The sequence below is a fragment of the Netta rufina genome (genome assembly GCF_964035555.1).
Source record: "Netta rufina genome assembly, chromosome: 1".
Lineage (NCBI taxonomy): Eukaryota > Metazoa > Chordata > Aves > Anseriformes > Anatidae > Netta > Netta rufina.
The window spans coordinates 1,612,041-1,636,350 of NC_140123.1; the positions used below are offsets into that span (position 1 = coordinate 1,612,041).

Genomic DNA, 24,310 nt, shown 5'->3' on the forward strand with positions numbered 1-24,310 from the left:
CCTTAACCCTCTGCCGCTCCTCTTCTTCCCCAGCCCATCTCCAACCCAAACCTTCATTTCCCCTAAGCTTTTCCCCACACTTTTCCCAATAATTTCCCAATTTCTACCTGGCAGATGCTCCTGGGGCTGAGCCCCCACCTCAGTGCCCTCCTTCCCGGGCAGCAGCTGCCTGGCAGCGTGGTGTCAGGTCAGGATTTAAAGCCCCGGGTTACTGATTGCTGCCCCGATTGCTTTTGGCAGGGCTCATGATTGACTCTCTCACTTTCTCTTTAGGGTTTATCAGCTTTCATGGGCACCCCAAGCCTCCACAGCCAACTGCATGCCTTCTTTCTGCCCTCTCATCCACCCTGCCACCCCGTGTCCTTGCTGGCTGCGTGCACGGAGCTCCCAACGTGCTCTCGACACCACAGGTATGCACAGAAGGAGGAGAAGGAAGGTGAGAAAACAAAATCCACGCAAAACCAGAGCCCCTCCACGCACAGCCTGGGCTCAGCACCACCTTTGCATTCAAATTCAACCTCCCTGCGTTGCGAGGACGCAGGCTCCCGGGTCTGAGCCGTGTTTTCTGGCACTCCCTGGCCACGACAAAGCAGCTCACGGGGCCCAGATGTTGTCCTGCCCTTTGATCTCTTCCCCCACACTGGGGTTTGTTTGATAACCCCAAGGCGCTCGCAGCCAGGAGCGCTGCTGGAGTTTGAGCTGGCTTCAGACCTCCGCTCCCCTTCCGCGAGGGCTGGGCTTCTCCTCAGGGAAACCTTCAAGCAGCGGAGGCAATGCCGTGCTTGAGGAGGGGCAGCTGTGCCCAGAGGACAATTAATTGACCCCATTAATTTATGGGGTGAGGCCGTGACGAGCGCTGCAGTTACAAGCGTGTCGTGCCCACGGTGGTGCTTTGTTTTATGGCCTCAAATGCTTTGTATCCCTAAAATGCTTTGTATCCCCCATCCCTTAACGGCCTGCGGGTCTCGGGGAAACAAAGAGCCCACCCCGTCATTGCAGAATTTCCACGAGGTCTGCCCGAGAATGATGAATTTTAAGGCCGAAGGGGGCTGCTGGATGACGTCATCTGGTTTCCTGCAGGTTGCAGGCTACGTTTTTCTGCAGCCTTGCAGCTGTGTGGGAGCAGATCACCCCTGGATTCGACGAAAGCATCCCTCTCACAACGGCTCCCGCTCTCCATTTCGCTGCTCCCGGCGGCGTTCTGCCAGCCGAGAACGCTCTCGGCTAAAAAACGGGGAGCCAAAATGGGGAGAAATGGGCAAAAAACAGCTAAAGGGAGGGCTTGCCCCAGGTCAGCCGGATGCAGTTCGTCCAGTAAAAGAGGAAAAAGGGAAAAAAAATGACCCGGATTTCCATTTTTTCCTACAAACAAAGGTGAAACCAGCCAGGGGGGGCACCCACATCCCTGGTGGCCGCCTCCTGGAGAAGCCTCGAGGTGTTTTGGGCCGTGTTGGTTCCTCGGGACCTGGAAATGCCGAAGGTCACCAAAAGCTTCCTGAATTTCCATGTGGTTTGGGGCCGCGGCGTCACTCGGGGCCCGGGCACCGGCTCAGGCTCCCCTCGCCATCATTAGGCTCCAGAGTGAACACCCCCCAATATCCAGCACCATCCCCCAGCCCCCATTAGGCTCCAGAGTGAACACCCCCAAAATCCAGTACCACTGCCCCCCCACCATCATTAGGTTCCAGAGTGAACACCCCAAATACCCAGAACCACTGCCATCATTAGGATCCAGGGTGAACACCCCCAGTACCCCGCCACCATTAGGTTCCAGAGTGAACACCCCCAGTATCCATGACCACTGCCCCACTCCCAGCCCTCATTAGGCTCCAGAGCGAACACCCCAAATACCCCGGACCCCCACTTCCCACCATCATTAGGCTCCAGGGTGAACACCCCAAATACCCAGCACCATCCCCCTGCCCCCATTAGGCTCCAGAGTGAACGCCCCCACCCCCCTCAAGCCCCGCCCCCTACCCTCAAACCCCGCCCCCGCCCCCTCAAGCCACGCCCCCATCCCCCTCAAACCACGCCCCCTCCGCCCCCTTCCGCCCATCTGATTGGCTCCGCGGCCGGGGCGCCGAAAGGCGGGGCGCTTAGGGGCTGGGGCCGGCGGCGCGCATGCGCAGAGGAGGAGGCGGAGGGGGCGGTGGCGACAACGGGCGGGGCTCCCGCGGCTGACTGCGTGAAGGCGGGGGCGGGAGCGCGGCCCTGAGGGGAGCGGCGGCGCCTCCAGCTCCGGCACCTCCCGGGAGAGGGGGGGGTGGGAGAAAAAAAAAAAAAAAAAAAGGGGAAAAAAAAATAAAAATAATATACCGGGAGGAGCAGAGAGCTCGCTGGGGGGGGGGAGAAGGCTGCCGGCAACGGCACCATGTCGGCGGGAGGCGACTTCGGGAACCCGCTGCGGAAATTCAAGCTGGTCTTCCTGGGCGAGCAGAGCGGTGAGGAGAGGGGATTTTGGGGATTTTTGGGGGATTTGAGGGGATTTTGGGGGGTTTGGGGCTGATCCGTGTGGGGACAGCCTGTGGGGGGGGGGATTTGGGGGGGTGTTTGTGAGGGGGGCGCCCCCTCTGAGGGGGTGTTTGAGGGGGGCTGCCCTGAGGAGATGGGGTGAATATTGAAATAATTTACAATTTAGGGATTTAGGGGGTTACTTTTTTGATTTATTTGCTTATTTGTATGGGGGGGGGCCTGTAATGGATCCTCCAACCCCCCCTCTCCGCCCCATATCAGCTCCCTTTATGGGGAGCGGGGCCCGGCTGCTGATTCATCAGCCCTCAAAATCCGTCAAAATCCTTCAAATTCCCCCCAAAATCCCTGAAAACCGAGCCAAAAGGGCTTATTTTCCCCCTGGCCTTGTGCATTAAGAAATAAATAACCGTGCTCCTTCCTCAGGAGAGCCCCCCTATGATGTCCCCACGGCAGCGGGGAGTTTTCGGGGTGCCCTCAGTGGGATCTCGGGGCCATCCCCGCTGATTTTGGGGAGGAAAACACAAAATCTGCCACTGTCAGGGTGGGGTGCCGGCCCCCCCAGCCACCTTTGGTCTGTGTGGCAGCAGATGACGAAACACCTCAGCTTTTCTCCCCCAGCGCCTCACAACCTGGCATTTCCTCGCTCCTTTATAGGTGAGCCCGGCCGTGGGGCTGCTCCGAAACCCCAAAAATTTCATTTTTCACCCACCCTTTAACCCGCTTCTTAATTTTTTTTCCCCTTCCCCTTAGCCATTTGGGTGGCACGACTTCAACTGGGTGCTTTCTTTTTGGAGGGAGTCGCCGGCTCGGCTGCTTGGCCAGCCATTTTCTGAGGATTTGGGGAAAGGAGCGTGTAGAGGGGCTGCCGCCGGCTTTATTTCCATTTCCCTTCCGAATAACACCGTAACGCGAATTAAAAACCCGCCGTGCGTTCCCAAAATCTTGCGTTTTAGCGTGTCTGAGCTTCAGTCGGGGTTTGGTGCATCTGAAATCTCAGCAGCCCTCGGATTGCACGTGAATTTCTCACCCAGCCGTTCCCGCAGCCGCATCTTCAGGCAGCTCCTCGCCGTGGTTTGTTTTTTTTTCCCCCTTCCCAGCTAATCGTTTGTGTTTATACCAAGAGCTCTCCGATAATTCCCACGGATAGCCTCAAATCTGAGAGATCTGAGGGGAAAGAGACGGGGTTTTATGGGCGTAAGATGGAAAAAAATCCTGCTAACTCAATCCCTGCTGCTGGGGCCGGCGTGCGGATGCCTCCGAGCTGGCTTTGGGGTGGCCCCGCTGCGGTGTAGGATCGAGACCTGCCTTTGTCTGGGCTCTGACTCCCTCCAAAGTGCTGCAGCCTGGCCCTGCTCCCTGCCCCGACGCCGTTCTGCCATGAGAAAGGGGAAAAAAAAACCTAAAAAATGGCTTTTTCTTTTAGGGCTGAATCTCTCCGGGCGGTGCTGGCGTGATGTAATGCTGTGGGTTTTTTTTTTTTTCCTGGTGTCCAAAGCGTTGAATAGCTCCCCTTACCGTGTGGTTCCTGGAAGAATTCAATGTCCTCAGCGTGCTCCTCTGTGTCAGGGGGGTAATTCGGGAGCATCCCTCCTTCTGCCGAGGGATTTTGAGCGGGTTTTGCTCCCCTGGACCCCCCTCACCCGGTGCCGTTTTGAAGATTAAAGGAAAAAAATCTCAATTTTATTTATAATAATAGAATTTTCGTCAGCCTGCGCGTCTCTTTGTACAACTGTTGCTGCGTTCCCTTCCTGTGCAGCCCAGAGCTTGCCTGCCCTGCTGGAAGGCCCTAATTAAAGCTCTCCCCCTGCTTTTGGGGTGGGTGCTGGATGCTTCAGGGACCTCGAGGTGGCAAAGGAAAAGCTCCCGGAGGGCCACACCGCTAAACATCTGTGTTACAGGGCAGAAACCCTGAACCGAGCCGCTTCAGGATTTTCTCTTCCAACCTCGATATTTCCCCGGTGGCGTGGCAGAGAGCAGGGCCTCGCCGTTTAGGGTCTTTTAGGTTTTTTTTTTTGGCTGCTTTCTGCTGCTCCCCTCAGCCATATTGCGGGTTCTCGCGCCGACTGCGGCGATCCTCCCTCGTTCCGCAGCTCGCCGCTAGCTGCGCATCCTCTCCCCTGCGCTGCCACGGTGATTTTAAGAAGCCTTGCTCCCCTCCCCAGCCTTTTTCCTCTCCCCTGCCTGCCCCTGGCTTTTTATTGTCTGCTTTTTCTTGCGCCAGCTCCTCCGGGCGGCTGCCAGCCCTCTGCAGGGAGGCAGGGCGCTCCCCCTGGGATTTCCTGCAAGTCATCGCCTCGGCCGGCCAGCGAAGCTCTTGCCGCATGCACCGAGGCTTCATCTCCTGCAATACAACCTCCAGGAGAAAGGAAAATCTTCTTTTTCCCTTTTTTTTCGTGTTATAAACTCGTAGTACGAGGATACGGCGCCGGGCGAGGAGGCGGCTTGGCCACCTCTTGCCTTAATTGAATTCCTTTTTTCTCCACGATTGGAGATTACGGAGTTTGAGTAGTTTTAAATATGCTAATCTTTGCTGAAAAGGCAGAGAGCTCTGTGCCGGGGGATTAGATAAAGCTGTGGTGTAAAAAAAAAAAAAAAAACCCAAAAAATGGTGTGCTGCTCACCGCCTTTGATCTTGTTTTATCAGGTGCCTTCCATCAGCCCCAGTGCCTCCAGCTTGAGGGATTCGGATTTCTGGGGCACGTCAGTGAGTGCACACAGCACCTGTGCTGAGGTAGCTGCCCGTAAATGCGGTATTTATACCCAAATCCGACACGTTTAGGCTTATTTTGCCCGCGAGCACGTCTCCTTCCCTCATTTTTTTGGGGTGGAAGGGGCAGAACCGGCCGCTGGGGCGCTGCGGGAGCGACGTCCCCTCCTCACGTGGCTTTATGATGCAGCTTTTATTGGCGAGCGAGTCTGAAGGGCACGGGCACGGACGGAAAGCAAACGAAGGCCCCGGTGCCTCGTGCTGCGTTGCGTAAAGTCCCAAATAAATGAAAAATAAGCCCAAGTATCTGTTTTTATCGGGAGCTGAGAGGTTGGCACCGAAAATGATGGTGTAAGAGCAGGTAGGATGCGACTGTTTGGAAACCAGGCCGTGATGGGCAGTGCTGAGCACGGTAATTAATTAGATAATTGGAGAATTGGAGGTGGTTTGGGTGCGAGGCTGGCCCAACGCTGACCACTACCTCCAAGACAGGCATCCTTGGGCAACTTGTGGCTGGTTTTTGAGGAGTTCCCTGCCTTGCAAGCTCCTGGCAGCCATCAAATTGTCCCCTTTTCACCCGTTTATTTCCCAGGGTGTTGATTTTCTCGGCCGTGTCTTTGTCTGCTTGGTTTTGCCTTTGGGCTGGACGCCTTTTTCACGAGTCACCGGGCTTCGTTTTCTTGGGTTCTTCTCAATGTCGTCCTCCTCTCCTCCATCTCTCAAATAACCTCACCGAGGAGTGTGCCAGGCCTGGAGAAGGAGGTTGGAAATCTTGGCGGTGCCTTTTGATTCCTGCTTATTTGTGGGAGGAAGGAGCCAAATCTGAAGGAGCTGGAGCTCTTTGCAAAGGGAAAAGAGCTGCACCTCTGCACTTCAGTGGGTTTTTCTCTCTGTATCACAGAAATAATTTGTGAATTTAGAAGAATGGGGTCTTCTGATCACTTCGGGGTAAAATAACAGGGTTTTATCTGCAGTTCTTCATTTGGTGCATGCAGTCCAGGTTCTGTGGGGCTGATGGTTGAGCCTTTTGCTGAAGATGTAAGTGGGGCTAAAGGAGGAAGGGTGAGGAACATCGCAGCCCTATGGACCACACAGAGTTCAGTTCAGGTCTATTATGGCATCTGCTGATGGAAACCAACCAAAAAATAACCACCAGAACAACCAAAATGCCTCCCAGTGGTGTGAAACATGGCTTGAAAATCAAATTTGCTGTCTTGACGTGAACGCTAAAAGACTTTTTCCCCTGACAACACCTGAAACTCATCATTTGGGTCCTGTAAGCTGCAGGAAAAAGGTTCCTGGTGACAGCTGAATGCTTCTGAAAGGGTGTGGGAGCTCGTTTCGCTCTTCTGCTGTGGGACAGGGTAGGACAAAATAAAAAAGCTCTTTGGAAACGAATGGATGTAATCGTAATTACGAGTTTTACGTGTTAGTGTAAATTATTTATGCGATAAATAGCAAAAAAAAGGGGCTCAGCAGATGACTGACAGCCAACCAACACGTGGACTGGGAGGGAAAGTGGGATTTTTCGGGTTGGTTTTCTGGATGTGTTTGCTGAGTTTATGTAGAGTTGAAAGCTAAATGGGTTCTGTCCTCGGCACAGAACAAACTCTGCTGGATAAGAAAATATTGAAGGGCCCAGGGACAGTAAATAATCAAATTAGTGTACATCAGGCATTTTCTCTCCTGTTTGAAGCTGGCTAGGCTGAATTTCTTTTAGGATATTCAAATAATGTGAATTGGGGTAGATTTGGAGTGCGTTTCCTTCAAATTCTTCTTACCTGTATGAGGCTTAGTGCATCACAAGGGGAACAATGCTAACCTGGGAAGGAAATAACGAATGAAACTGAACTTAAACGAGTGGTTTTCACCTGGGGGAACGAGATACGGGTTCACACAGCTTCTGGCTGCCTCCTGCCAGCTCTCCTTGGCACAGCCTGCTCCTCAGGTGAGGAAGGAAATCCTGGTTCAGCCGTGAAGCTCAGCAGCAGCTGCGTTTCCTTAATTTGCCTACAGACCAAGGGTGGAACTTGCCTTTGTTCCCAGCCAGCCCTTCTTTCTGCTGGCCTCCTGAGTCAGAGCTGCCCGAGGGCTGGTGCGTGGCTTCCCACCTCTGGAAAAGCTCCTCCAGCTCCTGCTGTGCCCAGGGAACACCACCAGGTTCAGAAGCTGAGGTCAGAGCTTTGACTTTTAGAGTAATTTTTTTACAGAACCAACCCCCAAATCCTTAATTCTCAGTGATGATGAGAACCAGGTAGAAGGAGCCTTTCTTTTTGGGGCATTTTTGGCCACGTCACGACTTCTTTAATCCCATCGCCGAGACCGGAGCTGGCTGGGTGGATCCTGCGTGGCTTTGGCTCCTTGCTGGAGCTCCTTGCTGGCCACTTCAGCGCCTGGGCATCCTCGTAGGAGTTTCCAGAGATGCCACTCAGCCTTGTGGGCTCGTAGCCTTCTCATCCAGACGCGTCTAGGAGTCATCAACACGCAGGATTAAGGTTTTGGTTGAAATCTGAAGCGTATTTACCCAAATCTGAAAGAGCCTGGAGGAAATATCAGCCGTCTTGGTGATCCTGCTGCTGAGAAAATGGTCTTCGCTTCCACTTGGCCTCGCCTAGCTCGTGAATTTCCTTGAACCTTTGTGCTGTTAATGCTTGTGACGGGCTAAACGAGCACTGCTCATCCCGCTGAGTGGTGATATTTAATGATTTGCTTCTCGGAGAGCCCTCAGCCTTTTTCTGCAGCACAACCCCCCCCTCCCCCGTGCTCCACCGTTCCTGTAATTAACTCAGGGCCGGCTTCTTGCATTTCTCCAAACCCTTCCTGCTCGGCTTCCTCCGTCGAGGTTTGAGTTACGGCCAAGGCATTTTCCTAATGTCCGCGATAGGGGCAGCACAAAAGGGAAGGGAAATTCAAGCTGGATGGGCAGCTAAAAGGAGAGGGGCCCTGGCAGGGTGTAGCCTCGCTGGCGGAGCTCCCAGCAGGGGATTTATCCCTGCCAAGGGGTCTGAGGAGCTGCCTCTGGGTTTAGGGAGCAAATTCCTGCTTTAGGGAGAGAGCTGGGGCCCTGCAGAGGCTCTGAAGCTGTCTGCAGAGAAACGGGCAGGCAATATATTAATTTCAGTGCAGAAACATCCTTGCAGCTCTTGGGGAGCTTCCTTTTGTTTTAAGGAAGACGCCGGCTGCTCCGGGAGGAGAAAACACTCCATAAATTTCAGGAAGAGGGCGTTCGGTTCGAAACCCAGGTAAGTGGGGAACATTTTCTTTGGGAGAGGCGACTGGAGCTGCTGGTGATGCTTCCTGCTGCTGGAGGCAGAGGAACAGGGCTTAACTTCCACGGGCAGCAAAATTAATTGGCAGCGAAGCCCTGTGCTCATTCAGAGGAAGCTCTGACCTCTTCTTGCCTTTCCTAGACGGGAACAGGCACATCCTCCTGCTGCAGCTTCGTGGCCTTGTGTTTGTGTTGTCTGTGTGAGATGATTTTATTTTTTCTTTCCCCCTGGTTTCAGACTGATGCGCTTGCTCTTGAAGCACTTCTCGAGCGCCGCGTGTCCTTGGCGCTCGCAAAATGGCTGAAAAAAACACTTCATGGCTCCAGAAAAGCTGCAGCGACTAAAGCTGAGCTTCTCCTGCTCGCTTGGGTGAAGGCAGGAGCAGCTCGCAGCGTAGCAGGAGTCGGCTCGAATTAAAATGGCCACGGAAAGTTTGGCTTTGGCCAGTCACCTCCAGGAAGCGCCGAGCTGTTTTGCCTCTCCTCCTCACCTCCGAATGCCTTGTCGGAGAAAATCCCGGGTTGGAAGGGACCCACCAGGATCACCGAGCCCAATTTCTGTCTCCGTGCAGGCCTGCCCAAAAAAACAGAATTCAGAGAATGACAAAAATGGAAGGAATTGCAAAAAAAAAGGCCTTACAAACAAGCCCCCTCAGGCTCGAGCTCTTCCAGCCCCAGCCCCCAAATACCTTCACGTATTTAATTCCTGATCATGTTCCCTTTCTCTTTCTTCATCCAACTTTCTCATTTTTTTTTGAGTTATCTCGTTCCTCTTTGCTAAGCAGTGAGCCGAGTGCCTTTTATCCGCCACCATGCAATTAACGTGGTGGCCGCGCTCCTTTCCCACTTTATTTTTAGCTGCCTTTAAACCTCGATGGCCCTTGGAGAAGGGGAAAATTTGTCTTCTCCCGAGCCTGCACGAACAGTAGGCAGCTCATCAGGCTGTGTGCCTTAAAACTTACCCCTTTATTTGGATGCTCCAGCGTAAGAGACTTGAAAAAAGCTTTTTCTCAGGGAAAATATCACAATATTGCAATCATTTTTTGGTTTGCTGTTAAAAATTCTCCCCTTTTTCCATGCAGGAGTGCAAGAGGCCGATAGATCACATCTGGTTAGTCAGATCTGCAGGCTCTGCGGGCTGCTGAGGCAAGTTATTTAGCATTAACACAGCCTTGGCATTGGAAATTCCCCAGTTTTGCTTGAAATGACACAAAAGGCTTTTTTTCTTCGGTGAAATAGAGCTGGATTTGTCACTGAATCATCTAAGTGGGGGATATAGAATAAACTTGGGAGCTCTGCAGGATTTCTGCAGGTTTCATCCCAGGAAAAAACAAGGCTTTTGGACAGTGGAGGAGGGAACAAAGCGCCCTGGGTGAAGTATTTCAGGAGTTTCACAGCAGCTCCGTGCTTCTTCCACTGATTTGATGCTTCCCAAGCACTTGCAGGTTCTTGAATCGGGCATTTTAGGCTTTATTTTAGGCTTTTTTCTGCTTTTTCTCCAAGCTGCTTTGATCAGAAGAAACTTCTGTAGTTGGGAAAAGTTTTCTGTCTGTATTTTGGAGAATAAAAATTAAAGCCTGAACTAGTAGGTGTGCTTCAAGCCCTTGGATGAATGAATTTAGCATCGCTGTTCCTCTGAAAAATACTGCAGGAGGAGAATATTTCAGGGTACTGCACCACAACTAAAGCGTAGATAATTCTCTTATAAAGAATTCCCTCCTCCAAACCCAAATTTTCGTATAAATGCTTTTTTTTTTTTTTGGCATCGACTCCTATAATATTCTTCTGGAGCAAACTTCCTAGAAAAAGTCAGAATTAAAAATAACACCCGAGCACTTGGGGCCTGTGTCTCACTTCGGAAGTTTGAGAGGCCTGCACGTTGAAAGGGGTGGCAGCGGTTGTGCAAGATTTTTATTACTTCCTTCGCCAGTTTGACTGTTTTTTGCCCAAAATCTGTCTTCTGGAGGGCAGGGGGAGCAGTGCCAGGTGCCCGTGCTGATGGCCTCGACGTGGCCAAGAGGTGGGGAGCTGGGGGGCGGCCTCTGCTCACAGGGAACCAGGGACAGGAGCAGAGGGAATGGCCTCCAATTCTTGAATTCCTAATATCTTAATTTCCTAATACCAAGCATTTATGGCCCTGCGGTGTCTGAGGAGCCAGGAGCTGCTCTGCCTTTCTGCACATCCTCAGCTTCTGTTGCTAGAAATGAAATATCTCAGTGTTTTTTTTTTATTTTGGTGGTGAAATTTTGGAGCCCTGCTGCTCCTGTAACACACACGGGTGTACACGCTCTGCCCCGAGCTCCTTTCCTCCTGCCTTGCTGTGGGGTTGCATCATTTAGGCCAACCTCTGAGTGGATTTTTTTTTTACCTCCCTGGTTATTTTTGCAGCAGTCCCCAGGTATTCTCCACCTCCACGCTTGTCAGCTTGGATCAGCGAACGCCGCCGGGATGCTCTCAGGGTGTGCTCGGTGTTTTTCCTTCGGTCAGGACTATTTCAGGACCATCTTCAAGCTTCCTTCTGCAGAAATCCTCGCCCCTGTGTCTGTCTGAAGCATGAATTTGAGAGGAGAGAGCCCTGGTGGGAGCTGTTCTGCTGCTCTCACGTGGAAAGAGTAAAGCTCACGTCTTAATCCTTCCTGAGCCCCTTCCTTCTTGCTGTGGGGAGCTCACTTCTCTCTTTTTTTTCCTCCACTTCTTCTCTCTTCTCTTTTTTTTTTTTCCTCCATCCTTCAGGCACGACAAAAATCGGTGCAGAGCTGCCTTTGGGGCAGCGTAGGGTGGTCACAAAAGGAGGGAGCAGGAGATGTGTCCGCCTGCTTTCCAGGTGAATAATGGTGGTGGGGCAAAACTTAAATCTGGTAGGAGATGGAGGGCAGGGAAATCATGAGGAAGTAATCCCTGGGGTTTTAATAGTCTCCTGAAACTTGTTTAATTATTGCTCCAAAGCCTGGAAAGGCTGACTTAGCGTTACTCTTCCTTGTTTTTTAAGGGTCAAATATATTGAGGAAGGCAGTGATCGTGTTCCTTTCAGCTTGTGGCGCAGGGAAGTGGCAGCTGGATTCCTAATCCTAAACCTCTGCTGGTTTAGTTTGCATCAGAACAATGTTTAGGGTCGAAAAGAGGAGAAACTGTTTCGCTCCAGAAGTGTGCACTCGGGTGGCCGCCCATTTTATCTCCTCCTTCGTGCAGCCGTGCTCTGCCTGAGGTTATTTCCACCCTCACATCACTTCCAGGAGCTGCACAAAGTCTCACCTCGTGTACCCTGACACCACCGAGCAGGAATTTCTCCTGCAAGCCAACCCATCTTCTCTCCCCATTGCAGTATTTTGGATGGGATTTTAGCTATTTTTTTCTAACCTCCCCGGGTGGGTTGCATCTCATAGCAGTGTTTTATTTGGATTATTTTAGATTTGAGCTCATTAAACTACACAAATAATAGCTAACACAGGACAGGGGCTGGGAATGCAGAGGACAGAGATTGGGGATTGTGCTCCGCGTGCTCATTTCGAGGGGAAACCGAAAGATCCACGTCTGAAGCGGACTGGGTTCGGACTCAAAGCTCTAACAGGGAGCAGGATTTTTATGGCAGGCTTCCTGTTTACACAAACAGCTGCTGGCAGGAAGGCTGCTGCTTTCCCTGTTTGCCTAGCTCCCGGTCGGGCTGACGAAACTTTCTGCGTGTGCTGCTAGCCCTGGAAATCAAGGGATTGCCTCAAAGGGGTCTAGGAACTGCAGAAATACGGGGTCAGGTAATTGTGGCTCGGGGGAGCCTCGGTGAGACTTGGTGGGATGGGAAGAAAGGGTAAAAATGGATTAGGGCTTGAGCACAACGACAGATGTAGGGGTGAAAGCTGTCCTAAATCTGTGTTTTTAGGAGGGTTTTATTAGGAAGGAGTCATCTGCAGGAGAAGGAGATGAACCAAACTTCAAATCATCGAATATCATTCCCAATTATTACTGGGAAGGGACTTCAGGCTGAAGATGTGTGTTCAGCTGCCTCTGCAGAAACAGGACGACTTCTCCGTGCCTTCCCCGATGGCACCAAGGCAGGGAAAAACAGGTGGGCTGCGCTTGGAAAACTCACAGCAAAATCACAGCAGTCAATCGGAGTCTTCAGAGGGAAGATGTTGAAGCCAGAAGAGCTTTTTTTAACTTTTTTTAACCCCGAGTTGAGCGTATCGACCTGGAGACCCCCTCCAGATGGCAGGGGATGGAGATGCCTTGACGCCAACGGCGCCCATATGGCGCTGAGGTGTGGGCAAGAAGCTGGCTGTGGCTAACCAGGAGGGAGTTCAGAGGTGAGAAAGGGAGAGGATTTCTAAGAGAAACACTTGGAAAATGCACAGAAGCTTCTGGATGCTGAAACAATCCAGCTAAGGATCTGGGAAGTGCTTTTGTTTGGCTTCTGCAGCGGGGATGGTGTTCCTGTGAGTGATGGGCGTTAGGAGGGCGATGATTCCTGCCAAATCCACGTTGTTTCATGGATTTCAAGCAAGGATCCCTTCAACAACGGGCATCCTTCCAGACAGCTTTCTCCAATCCCCTTCCTCGGTGGAATTGTGGTCTTCAACACGCACAATTCCTTTATTCCTTGATGAATTGTCCTAGCACTCCCTCTCCAACCCCACAACTATCCAAAAAAAAGTGCAAACTTTCCATTTTACATCAATGAGGTCCTACCATGGGGTCTTTAGGAGTGAATTAGTGATCTGTTAGCCTACAAGACCTTCTGGTTTGGTTTCATTTGCCTGCTTAGGATCCTTCCCTAACAGTTGCTTGATTCTGCTTTTATTTTCTTGTCAGTTTACTTCCACCTTCATCTGGCAGAAAGTTTCAGGTTCTGAGCCGTGAAGGAGATGGCGAGGGATGCTTCGTGGTCCAGAAATACGTGGGTGATTCAGCTAAACGTAAGGCACGTAGCAGTTCACTTCGTTAATTTAGGAATGACCTGCAGATGCAATAATTAGCTAACTAATGGGATCTGCTTGTCCCAGCGCCTGTGGAGGTGTCCAGAAATTGGGGCTGTGATGCTCCTGAAGACCACCCCACTGACCTTGCTTCCACGGAGCTCTTCCAGGTTTTTATTCTCAGCATTCAGTTTCCTGATGCACTTGCCACTTCTAATTAGTACCCGTCTAGGTGTTCTGTAGCTGTAAACACCTCTGATGATGAGTTAATTAGTCAAGTCTCAAGCTGTTTATTAAACAGAGGCGTTTCCCTTGCCCTGTTTGCAGTGTCTTGTGAATACTTCCAGTGGGAATCTGCTTAGATTTGTCAAAATCTTTGTGCCAGTTGGTGCTGGAGCTGGTTTGCCTGGATAATTTTGGAGATAAAAGGGTATTTCTGTTAATAAAGGATAAACTGCTTAGTCTCAAAGTCTTTACAGCATTTTGAGGACTTCATTTATAGGTTCATGAAAAGGTTCATGAAAACAGTCCAAATAGCTGTCACCTGTTGTCCTCTTTCTCCCCCAGATGAATTGTTTTCATGCAGTCTAGCTCAGGAGCAATCCCAAAGCCACACCTCCACGTTATTAGTGCCTAATAAACGAGCTTCCTTCCTTCTTTAGGATGCTATTGAGTGCTCTTCTGAAAGCTGAAGTTAAAGTTCTGTTTTTAGAAAGCTAAGTTTTGCTTGGCAGTGAATATTGAACTTCATCCTGATTTCTCTGCTTAGTTTTTGGCTATTTGTATGGTTTATGGACAATTTCTTGGGAAATTTCTTGGGAAAAGCCATAAGCATTGCATTAAAGGCTGAGTTCAGCCTTCACTCCTAGTTAAGCAAACGAGTTAATTTGACAGCAGCTGAACGTGCCCTCATCATCAGGAGTTCCCACCAATGTTGAAACAGGTGAACAGCACTCATTGGCTTTCAATAAATGTAGCGTGAAGAGACTTAATAGGGGGCAGGCATTGGTAGGCCTTTGGCTGCAGAAAAATCTGGGAATTAAAATGATTTTAAAGCTGGATTGATTTAAAAAATGATTTTTAAAGCTTATATAACTACCTAGACTTTGCAATTACTTTGAAAAGTAGATTCATGCCTTGGTCTGGAGCAGGCTGCGCAGAATTTTTGGTGATGACTTGTTGGGAAGAAACCTCAAATACGTTTTCTCAATGGTCAGTCTTGTAATATTTTAATTTGTGATTAAACACTTGATGTACAATGATGTGGTTGTGCTCCTAGACTGCTCAAGTTGTGGTTTATCCTCCTCAAATTAAAAAAATGCAAGGCCACTGGGGTTGGGATGCTCTGATTATGGTGAAATCCAACCAAATGAGTGATGCAAAGCAAAACTCGGGATTTCTGAACGTATTTGAGCACTTCTGCCTAGGAAAGAGGAATCTCCCTCCTTGCTGTATCATGTTCCTCATCCTGTGAGATTTATTTTTGATGGTGGCAGGGAAATGGGCATTACTCTGTGGTGCCTCACTGCAGAGATGATGAAACATGATTTTGCAAGGCAATGTCACCGGTGCAATAGGATTTTGAAGAATCTGGAGGAGAGTTTCTTGCGTTGATGTTGTTGTAGCCGATCATTTTGAGCTTGTCTTCGTTTTAAAATTAGTTTTGGAAGGCATGGAGGGTTTATGTGCAGATTCTTGTAGAAACTGGCTGTAAATATAGTTCGTTTTGGAAACAAATACTGTGCTAAAGGTATTTAAGCTAGAAATTTTTGATTATCTTGTATGCTTCTTGTTTCCAAAATGTGGAGGCAATTAGTTTCTTATATAAACTGATGTAAAAGTGGCAGTAAAATTGGGAAATCTGCTTGAAAAGCACATTTCCTCTTGATCCTTTCCCACTTCTTCAGTAAATATGAACGAATATCTATCTGATAGGTGCACAGGCTGTACTTCTTGCTGATACTCCCCTAAAGCTGCCTAATTCTGGAGAAACAGGATGAAGATTTGAGTATTCTTACTCCTCACGCGCTCATTCCCAAACCAGTTGTAATCACACAAGGAGGAGACGATCGTGTTGGCCCTGGCTTGGTACCCAGAGCGTATTTCTGCAGTAGGAAGTGTCATTTTGATGATGACTCTTATTTTTCCCAAATCCTGTGAGCAGGGAGAAGGAGAGGAGCTCCTGACTCTTCCCTTCGTGCAAGAGGACGTCGGTGCAGCACCGGGCACACCACCAGGACCGTTCCTCCAGCACAAAGTGCCTTAATTACCCTTGAGCAGTACATCTTCCAAGTGTTTTAAAGCAGCTAATTAGGTATTTAAAACACTGGGATGTAAAAATTGGAGCCGATGAAGGATTAATTACTTCACCTCTCCTTGTGGATTTTTGCTCGGCGTTGCGCTTGTTTTTAATAAGGCGTCTGAAGGCCAGAGCCCGAACGTAATGCAGGCTTCAAGTGAATTTTTCTCCCCAGGTTTAACTTGTATCAGCTTTTTTTTAGGTCGTGTACAACATCTTATAAGACGTATACAAAGTTATAATAAGCTGCCCCTGCATGACAATAATAAAACTAAATATTGGCTGTAAAAATGTACCTCAGTCAGGTCTGAAATTCTGAGGGAAATTTTATGTAACATTAATGCATAAAAGTAGGAATAAAACAAGTGGAAGCTGTCTGTGAGCTGTTATGGAAACAAGAGGCGGGTTTTTCTTTGTGCTGCTGTAATTGCCTTTCTGCCTGGGCTGAAGGCGTGAGGCTGAGGTGTCTCTAAAAGCCTTTAATTTGTCTCAAGGTGCTTGCAGGAAAGCCGTGGTTTTGGGCAATCTGGAGCGAAGTTAAGCAGATAGAGAGCAGATCGTTGTTCTGAAACATCAGCCCAAGCACCACAATCCAAAATGGTGTCAAAAAGTGAATTACCAAGGAAATCCATACCAAAATGTTGCTGGGACCTCTGAGGCACTCACTGAGCAGGCTGTTAGGGTAATAAGTGAACCTTGAGGAAGGTGCTGCTTTGTGTTAGCAGTAGTTATGCTGAGGCTCGAGGAGCTTCACTGCTGAGGCATCCACGTCCTTTGGAGAACGTTTTCAGCCTAATTGGAAACTCGTTCAGAAAAGGTTTAACTACATAAGATGAGAAGGAAAGCTGACTTGAGGCGGTTGTGAAAAATATCTGTAAGAGACTCTATATGCTGTTTTTTTTTTTTTTCATTCCTGGCAAATAAGAAACAACTCTGCAGCAGTCTTTGAAATGCAAAGGTGACCTGTGAGTACCTTTGGTTAATTAACTAGGCTGTATTGCTCCTTTTCCCTGCTCCTTTTCCCCCTGCTTCTCACACAGTGAGCTAGAAAGCCAGGAATGGAATTTCTTCCCCAATCCATTTCTGGGGGCTGTAGCTGTGGACAATTAGCGAACTAATGCAGACCATTAGAGGAGAAAGGAGCCGTTTGCTTCTGGCTGAGCAGATTTCACTCTGAGATTTCACTCAGAGCACTCTAGCATCAATCTTCCTTGTGTTCATGTCCTCGGAGGGATCCCAGGTGAGTGCCCGAGTGCTGTGGCCAAAGCTGCTTCGTGTCATCCCGAGGACAGGACACAGCGTGGAGCCCTCGTGACTCCTGGGTGTTTTGGTTTTGTGACTTCTGGGCTGTGTTTGTACCACCTCAGTGGCTTTTGTGCCTTATCTCAATTTGTTCTTCCTCCGGTCGTTTGAATGAAGCCACATTTACCACAGCGTGTAGCAATAGCGCGTGCAAGTCTCCCAACCCTTCTTCTGCTGATGCTTGCTCGTTTGCACGTGTTTAGCTGCCTACTTCATGCTTAGAGTCTCAACATCTTCGTTACAGGTCTGTACAAGATTATAAGAGCCTTTTCCAGTGATAAAAGCTCCTAGCCTGCTCTGCTGTAGGCAGTACAAGACAGTTTCTGACTTCCCCACCAGCTCACAGGGTGTCAGTCATCCAGAAACAGTCATCTTTCTGCTGCTTCAGATCCGGCTGCATTTCAGTTTAGGTCTTGGCACCGTTCAGCTTCCGTTTTCTCTGCCTCCGAAGGATGGTCTCTGTACCTGCAGGAGACAACGGGATATTTAGCCTCCTAGTAAAGGCTGGTGGAAGATTCGGAGCTCTAAACGTGAGCAAAACCAGCTGTTCTAATAGAAAACTGGAAGTACCGAATGCAAAACAGCATTGTGTAACTTCCCAGGTGCTTGGTGCTGCACCAGCTGAGGAAAACTGAAATTGCCAGAAGGCTGGGGGCTTGTGACACTAATTCTGGCTCTGGTGTTTTTAGAAACCCTTTAACCATTGAAACTAGCATGGGCTGTGTAATGTGGCTGGCTTGGACCTGCAGAAAACCAGACAACTGACTTCATCTTCCCAACACAAAGCCTGTGCTTTTAAATCTGTTCCGTAGCATAGATAAAATTTCCATGATTTTTTTTGTCTTGACAAAATAATTCTTGACAAAATAATCAAACCATCACATTTTTTTCTAAAATGTTCATAAACGTACAATTTTTTTAACGGATTCTTTGCTTTGGATCAGGATGATCCCAAGATGGACAGGTAGTAAGCGGCCCTCAAAGTCTTTATGTTTTTCTTTTTTTTTTTTTTTTTTAAATGTGGAAAGTTATATAACTGCCTGAATTTCAGCAGCAGACTTCTGAAACGGCTGAGCACAGGGGAGCTGTGAGTGTGCTTCTGATTTAAGCAGCTCCTCGGAGCACCTACCTTCGCTTTGGAGTCCACCGTGATTGAAACTGTGCCCTGGCAAGGGGGAAGAGAGTACGAGCTGAATATTCCCTAGAAAAGAGGAAAAAAAGGGGTAAAAATGCAGCACAGACGTATGCAAACCTTTCTCTTCCTGCTCAGCAGCGAGCATCTTAATTGTTTTAAAAGAAAAATCAGTTTTCCTTTGTGCTCTTTCCTGTTTGGGGAGGAAAAGTAATTACCAACAAGAAACCCTCCCCGGATTAACGAAGCTCTTCATTGCCATGTATTTTTGTCACTGTCACAAGGGAAACTTTGCCCACCCGTTACTCATCAGAGCTGCATGGTTTCAACTGCACCAGCCCTTGTTAGGATTTATCTCACATGAACCAAAGCCACGTGGTGATTAAAAAAAAAAAAAAAAAACAGGCACCAAACTCCAGGTAAAGCTAACCTCAAGGAAATCTGTCTGAAACCAAACAAAATGGGCTTCTAATGTGTCTAAGGAAAGCAAGCAGCTAATGTTGAGTCAAAAAAAAAAAAAAAAGCTAATAGAAATTACATTTTCCTGCCTACTTCTTTCCCCTCTAGCTACTGCCAACCTTAAGTACAAGTGACAATTCCTTGCTTCTCTTGCTGGTCTTAAAATGCCTAAGAGACAGCCGAAAATGCATCCATATGGCAATGAGCGCTGAGATCAGTGGCACAGCAGATTTTTAGCCAGTCATCCTCCAGCATCGAGCTGTCAGCTGTAAAAAAAATCAGTGGTTTTTTTTTTTTTTTTTGGTAGCGTGGCATTTAGCTCTTGGTGGCTCGGTTACATAAAAGGTAGGATCCTTTGGGAGAAATGCTCCCCTGCTTGTTGAAGGCGGCTTCTTGCCCGTTTTGTGTCCCTGGGGATCACGAATGTGAGGTTTAATGTAGGCTTAATGCTATTTAGTTCAGCATATGCAGGTTTTTGAGGAGCTGCAGCATCGCAGAGCCTCGCTGGAGGAAGATTTGGGGTGTGCTCGTTCAAAATGACCTCAGGATGTTCCTGCAGGTGTTGTGCAGAAGGACCCTGGTGCCAGAAAGGATGGTGTTTCGTGCCCAGCCACGTGCCAGGACAGTATTTCTCCCACCTTCTGTGCCCCACACATCCCCAGAAGGCTCCTGGAGATATTAATAGATGATCTCCATCGGAAGATCCTAGTTCAGGGCACGAAACGCTCGAGCATACGCTGCTTTAGAAGAGCAGTGTGAAAATTTGAGCAACCTGGAGACGCTTTGCTGTGAAAATAGAACAGCGAGCCAGCCTGGCTGTGACGTGGAAGGAGGCTTCTAGCAAGATGGAGCCAACAGATTGCTCTCAGAGCTTTTATATCGATGATTGGAGCAGGATCCCATGTGGAAGGGAGGTCTGATCTTATAAAAAGGGAAAGCAACCACGTTGGTACCAAGTCATTTGGTAAATACGTTCAGAAAACTGCAATAGTGTGCAACAGGAATTCTACTGAGAAAAGGTAGAGTGCAAAGTTGAGAATAAAACAAGAATTTAAGGAAGAGGAGTGGTCTTTTAATCGCTGTCGTTGTCTAGCTGTGTGTTCTGCACCACAGAGACAAAGGCATTAAGAGGGTTCAATTAGATTGAAATGCAAATGTGCAGCCAGACTGGAGTGTTTAGCTAATTTAAGGCTGAGAGCCTCGCTTCTGAGACGTGAGCCAGCCTTGAACTGTTTAGATTCTGGAAATCTTTTCTACCCCCTTTTTGGGGTGGATAAGGAGGGGTAAGAGAATAAATTTCAGGATTGTGGAATGGGTTGGGTTGAAAGGGAGCTGAAGGCCTCAAGCTCCGCTGAATTTGTCTGCATGGTGCTGTCAGCTTTTAGTTAAACACGAGGCAGGGCAGAGTTTCACAGACAGGATATTTCCTGCCTATCTCCTGGAGTAAAACCTAGAGGGTTAAAAAGTGGAGCAGAAATCTGACACAACCCAATTCTTCTGTTGGCAGAACCTCTTAAAATCCCCTCAAATACATGCACGATTGTCTCGAGGCAGATTGAGCTCAAAGGCCAAGTTTCTTACAGAGCACGGTACCCCAAAAAACTTCCTTTGGTTCATCCTTCTGTGAAAATCTGTTGCAGATTCCTTCTGGAAGACAGTCGCTGTGGCCAAGGCAGCTTTTCAGTCCTGGGTTTTGCTTTGCTGTAGTCCTGATCCCTCTGAATGATGCACCTGGAACAAATTCATGTATTAGAATAAATTGTCGGCTGTCTGCAGGGCTTTAACTAATGAATGAGTCTCGTTCCTCTGCAGTGGGGCAATGAATGGAGCGGCTGCTTGTCCCTGACAAAATACATCAAAAATCACGCTTTGCTGTTGAGATGACATCCTGTCAAAGTCAGCTGGTGGTTTCCAAGCAGGAATGTAAAAAAAAATGGGAAGAAACTGGAAGTTTCTGCTTTTGTGAGTCATTGTCTAAGCAATGCAAGCATTGCTGGTCGTAGCCGTGAACAAAACCCTGGGAAAAAAGCACTTTCTAGGTCAGAGAAATGCTTCAGCTTCCATTTCCTTCTGTTTTGGGTGAAGTGCTGTGGTGCAAGCAGGGCCAAGCTGCGTCTGGTTGGAAACTAGCACCGTGCTCCTTCTCTTCTGAGCTACTCGGAGAAAAGACTGAATGAAAATGAATGCTAATGAAGCTTTTTTTTCAGGCGAGCCTGTATTTTCGTAGGCAGCCTTTTTTATAAGGCGGTTACTGGAGTGTTAATCATTTGATTACTGGTTGTTGTAGATGAGGGAGTAATTGGTCCCTTTTTGTAACTTAGGGGAATGCTTGACAGGAGAGAGCAGCGGGCACGACAGCTCTTGTTGGCGTGGGTTATTGCCTGACCTGCACCCCTCTGCTCTGACACTGGGGTTGTGACAAAATCGGGTTCCCTGCTCGCTTCTCCGAGGGCAGGGGCACGTCTTGCATCAGGATCTCAAATGCTTGCGAAGCTTTCCTCGTTTTGGCCGGGGCTGGAAACGCAGATGCAGCAATTTCTGGTAGAAGCCATTAAAAAATTAATCTTTGGCTCGGGGAGAAGGGCTGAATCTTCGCCTCCTGAATGACAAATAGCTTTAGTGTGGTCTCTGCTGTCGGAGGGCATCTCACTGAGACAAAATGGACTTAGGGAGCTGCAAATTTCACTGCCTTCCCGGGGCCGTAACCGAAATAGATGAATATTTTTGCAGGGACTCTCTAAAATCCTTTTTGGAGGATCGTGTCGTGCCCTCTGCCTCGGAGAGGGAAAGCATCAGGTGTAGCAGCAACGTGTGTGAGATGCGGGATCACTGCACCTTCTTTATATACTTACTGCTGAAAATTTCTACGGTGGAAGCCGGCTTGCTCCCTTTCTTTGTGTCCCTGCCATTGCAGCATGCGAGAATAAGGCGCAGATGATATCAGCCGTTCACATAATGGCTTTCTGTGTGCTCATCTGCTGGGTAGGTGTCATTCCTTGTTAGATCATGCCATTTCACTCGGCTCCCTTGCTTCCCTTCCTGCTGTTCTGCACCAGACAGTCATAAATATTCATGCAGGCTTCTTAACCATCCATTTAGGCTTGTATACCTAGCTCATGGCCTCCTCGAGTTTGTTAAATGCAGGTTTTTTGTGTGTTTTTTATTATACTGGAGTGCTGAAGGCTGTCTAGTGAGCTAAAAGGCTGATGTCACAGCTTCTCGGTGGTGGAGCTGCCGAGGTAGCGAGGCTTTAAAATGGTTCGCTCGGTTCTTCCGTGACAAATACTCGACTGAAGGTCGAATGGCAAAATGAAAGCTGAAATTTCCTCGGCAGCAAGCCTTCTGGCCCTGCTGCCGCTCGCTTAATTGCAGCACTAAGTACGACCCCTCTTCGGCCCTCAGCTGGAACAAAAACCGGCTTTGCTTTGGGTAGAAACTCTCTAAGGATTCAGGTAATCTAATTCCCAATGAGAAAAAAAGCAATGCTTGTTGCATTTTTATTTCATGCTTCAAAATATTCAGGGCTGTGCGTTGAGGAGGGAAGGGTCAGGTATCGTGCCGGCCATTTCACGGTTTGGTTCGCCAGATGCTGGATCTCTGAGTTCATCGCTGTCGTGTGCAGGGCTCTTGGTTTTCTTACCTGGGGCAATCCTATTCCTGCTGAGCCGTGGGGTGTTACAGCCTGTGTAAAAAGTGATTTTGGAAGAGGCTGAACCCCCCAGCACCTCACCTGGAAGAGAAGTGGAAGATGAGCAGTGCGTCTAAACCTGAGCCTGAGGAACGGGTGTTGATTTTACTTCAGGCTACAAATTTGGGGTTTCAAGGTTAGCAAAAATGTCGTAATTCTAAGTAATGTCCAGTACTATGGCCTGAGATTAAAAAAAAAAAAATATTGTTGTGCTTGTGGGATTACCTCAGGCTTCTGGAAGTCTCTTTTTTTACCTCAGGCTTCTGTAAGTCTCTTTTTTTACCTCAGGCTTCTGGAAGTCGTTTTTCTTCCATTTGATTAATTTCTGTATTTTTTTTTTTTTTTTTTTTAAATTGCCAGTGGTATAATAGTCTTTGAACAACTGTGGTAATGGCTATCCTATGTTACTTCGTATCATTTTGTCAACCTGTGACTAACAGACAGAAAATACAAAAATGCTCGGTGCTCTCTCTTCCGTACGGTTCCCTAAGGTGGCTGCAGGACTGAATTTCAACTGTGGGATTTCCTGGGGTCCCATGAGTGTTTAAAACTCCAAATAAAATGTCCCATCACGCTGGGGGGTGAGAGATGTCCCTGCTACAGCCCACAGGTGGATGAGAAACATGTGTAAGGTGAGGTGAAGGGGAGCCCAGACCGGGAAGGGGATGTCCACAGAGATGAGGAAAGAAGAGGTGGTGGAGCTTAAAAAATCCCGATAGACCTCAAGCTAGTGAACTTCAACGTGTTTTACTAGTGGATTAGTGCCTTGATCTGTCACTCTTTTGATTTGAGGAGGGAAAGAAAGAGAGGAGGTGTCGGAACAGGGGCATGGTGCTGGCCGCTTGAGATGGCTTCCCTCACCTTAGCTGTAAGAGGCTGCTCTGAGGAGGCAGTGTTTGGTGTGCAGTGGCCCTGAGAGAATCCCAGAGTCATTAGGGTTGGAAAAGCCCTCCAAAATCATCAGGTCCAACCACCAATGTCACCACCAAGCCCTGTCCCCAAGCACCACGTCCAAGCTCTCCTTGAACACCCCCAGGGACGGGGACTCCCCCACCTCCCTGGGCAACCCGTCCCAAGGCCTGACCGCTCTTGCTGAGCAGAAATGTCTCCTCATTGCCAACCTGAGCCTCCCCTGGCACAACTCGAGGCCGTTCCCTCTGCTCCTGGCCCTGGTTCCCTGTGAGCAGAGGCTCCAGGGCCTCGATGTCCTTCTGGGAGTGAGGGGCCCAAAGCTGAACCCAGCACTCGAGGGGCAGCCTCAGGAGGGGTGCGAGCACCTCCCTGAGGGGACAGCTCTTCTTCAGCCACCTCCTTCCTTTGAGCTTGGATCCCAAGGCACCCATTGCCATATACCTGCACCTTGTAGGCCTCACAGTGCTGATTCTGTGCTTTTTTGCCTGCTTGTAACCACTGATTTTTGGTAAGCAGAGCGTGCATCCCTGGAGTTCTCCAGCAGCACAACAGGGCGGGTCACAAGCCAGTGATTCTCCAGTTGGGAGCTGCTGGCAGTCCCTGAAGCCAAGGGAATCGATCCATTACTACGTCTAACAGTTCTCGATAGTGCTTTTAATTAAAAAAAAGAAAAAAGGGCATTATTGGGGTGGTGACCTGAAAAGAAATTAAGGCTTGGCAGCGATTCGTTGGCCCAAAAAGGCCCCGTACAGCTGTCTGACACTGTTATCGATCACATCCCCCTTTCTAGAACTGCTTTTCAAGGTAGGATGCCATAAAAGCTGCACACGTATTGCCAAAAAAAACCCTTCTGGACTGGTGGTTGGGCTGTCTGTCCTCCTCCCCCTGCTCAATAACGTACAAACCACTGCCAGCAGCAGCCTTGTTGCTGCTTTTCCCCATTTGTGTTGTTCACCTTCTGCTTTCTGCACCGCTGCACAGGGGTTTGTGGCACCCAGTCATGCGCTGCCTGCTGTGCTTTTAAATTACTTTTTGCGTTTTAGAAGCATCCTCGTGATGGACCACAGGTTCTGCTGAAACACCAAAGAGTACAAGTAAATAAATATCAGTGGTTCGCATCAGCAAGTTACCTGCAGATCCTTGCTGGCCCGTAATACCTGTCTA

General features: G+C 48.9%; 1 protein-coding gene across 2 annotated transcripts in view; it reads left to right on the forward strand.

Moving 5' to 3' along the window:
* The first annotated feature begins 2,249 nt into the window (after window positions 1-2,249).
* The window catches only part of RAB6A (RAB6A, member RAS oncogene family), a 45,834-nt gene continuing 23,773 nt past the window's right edge, over window positions 2,250-24,310 (forward strand). Inside the window, exon 1 of one of the 2 annotated variants that reach the window (XM_084288987.1) lies at window positions 2,250-2,441. In XM_084288987.1, coding sequence (XP_084145113.1) covers window positions 2,372-2,441 — 70 coding nt within the window. In that variant the 5' untranslated portion in view covers window positions 2,250-2,371. The remainder of the gene's footprint in view (window positions 2,442-24,310) is intronic. The other variant, XM_084288986.1, reaches the window with a different exon arrangement.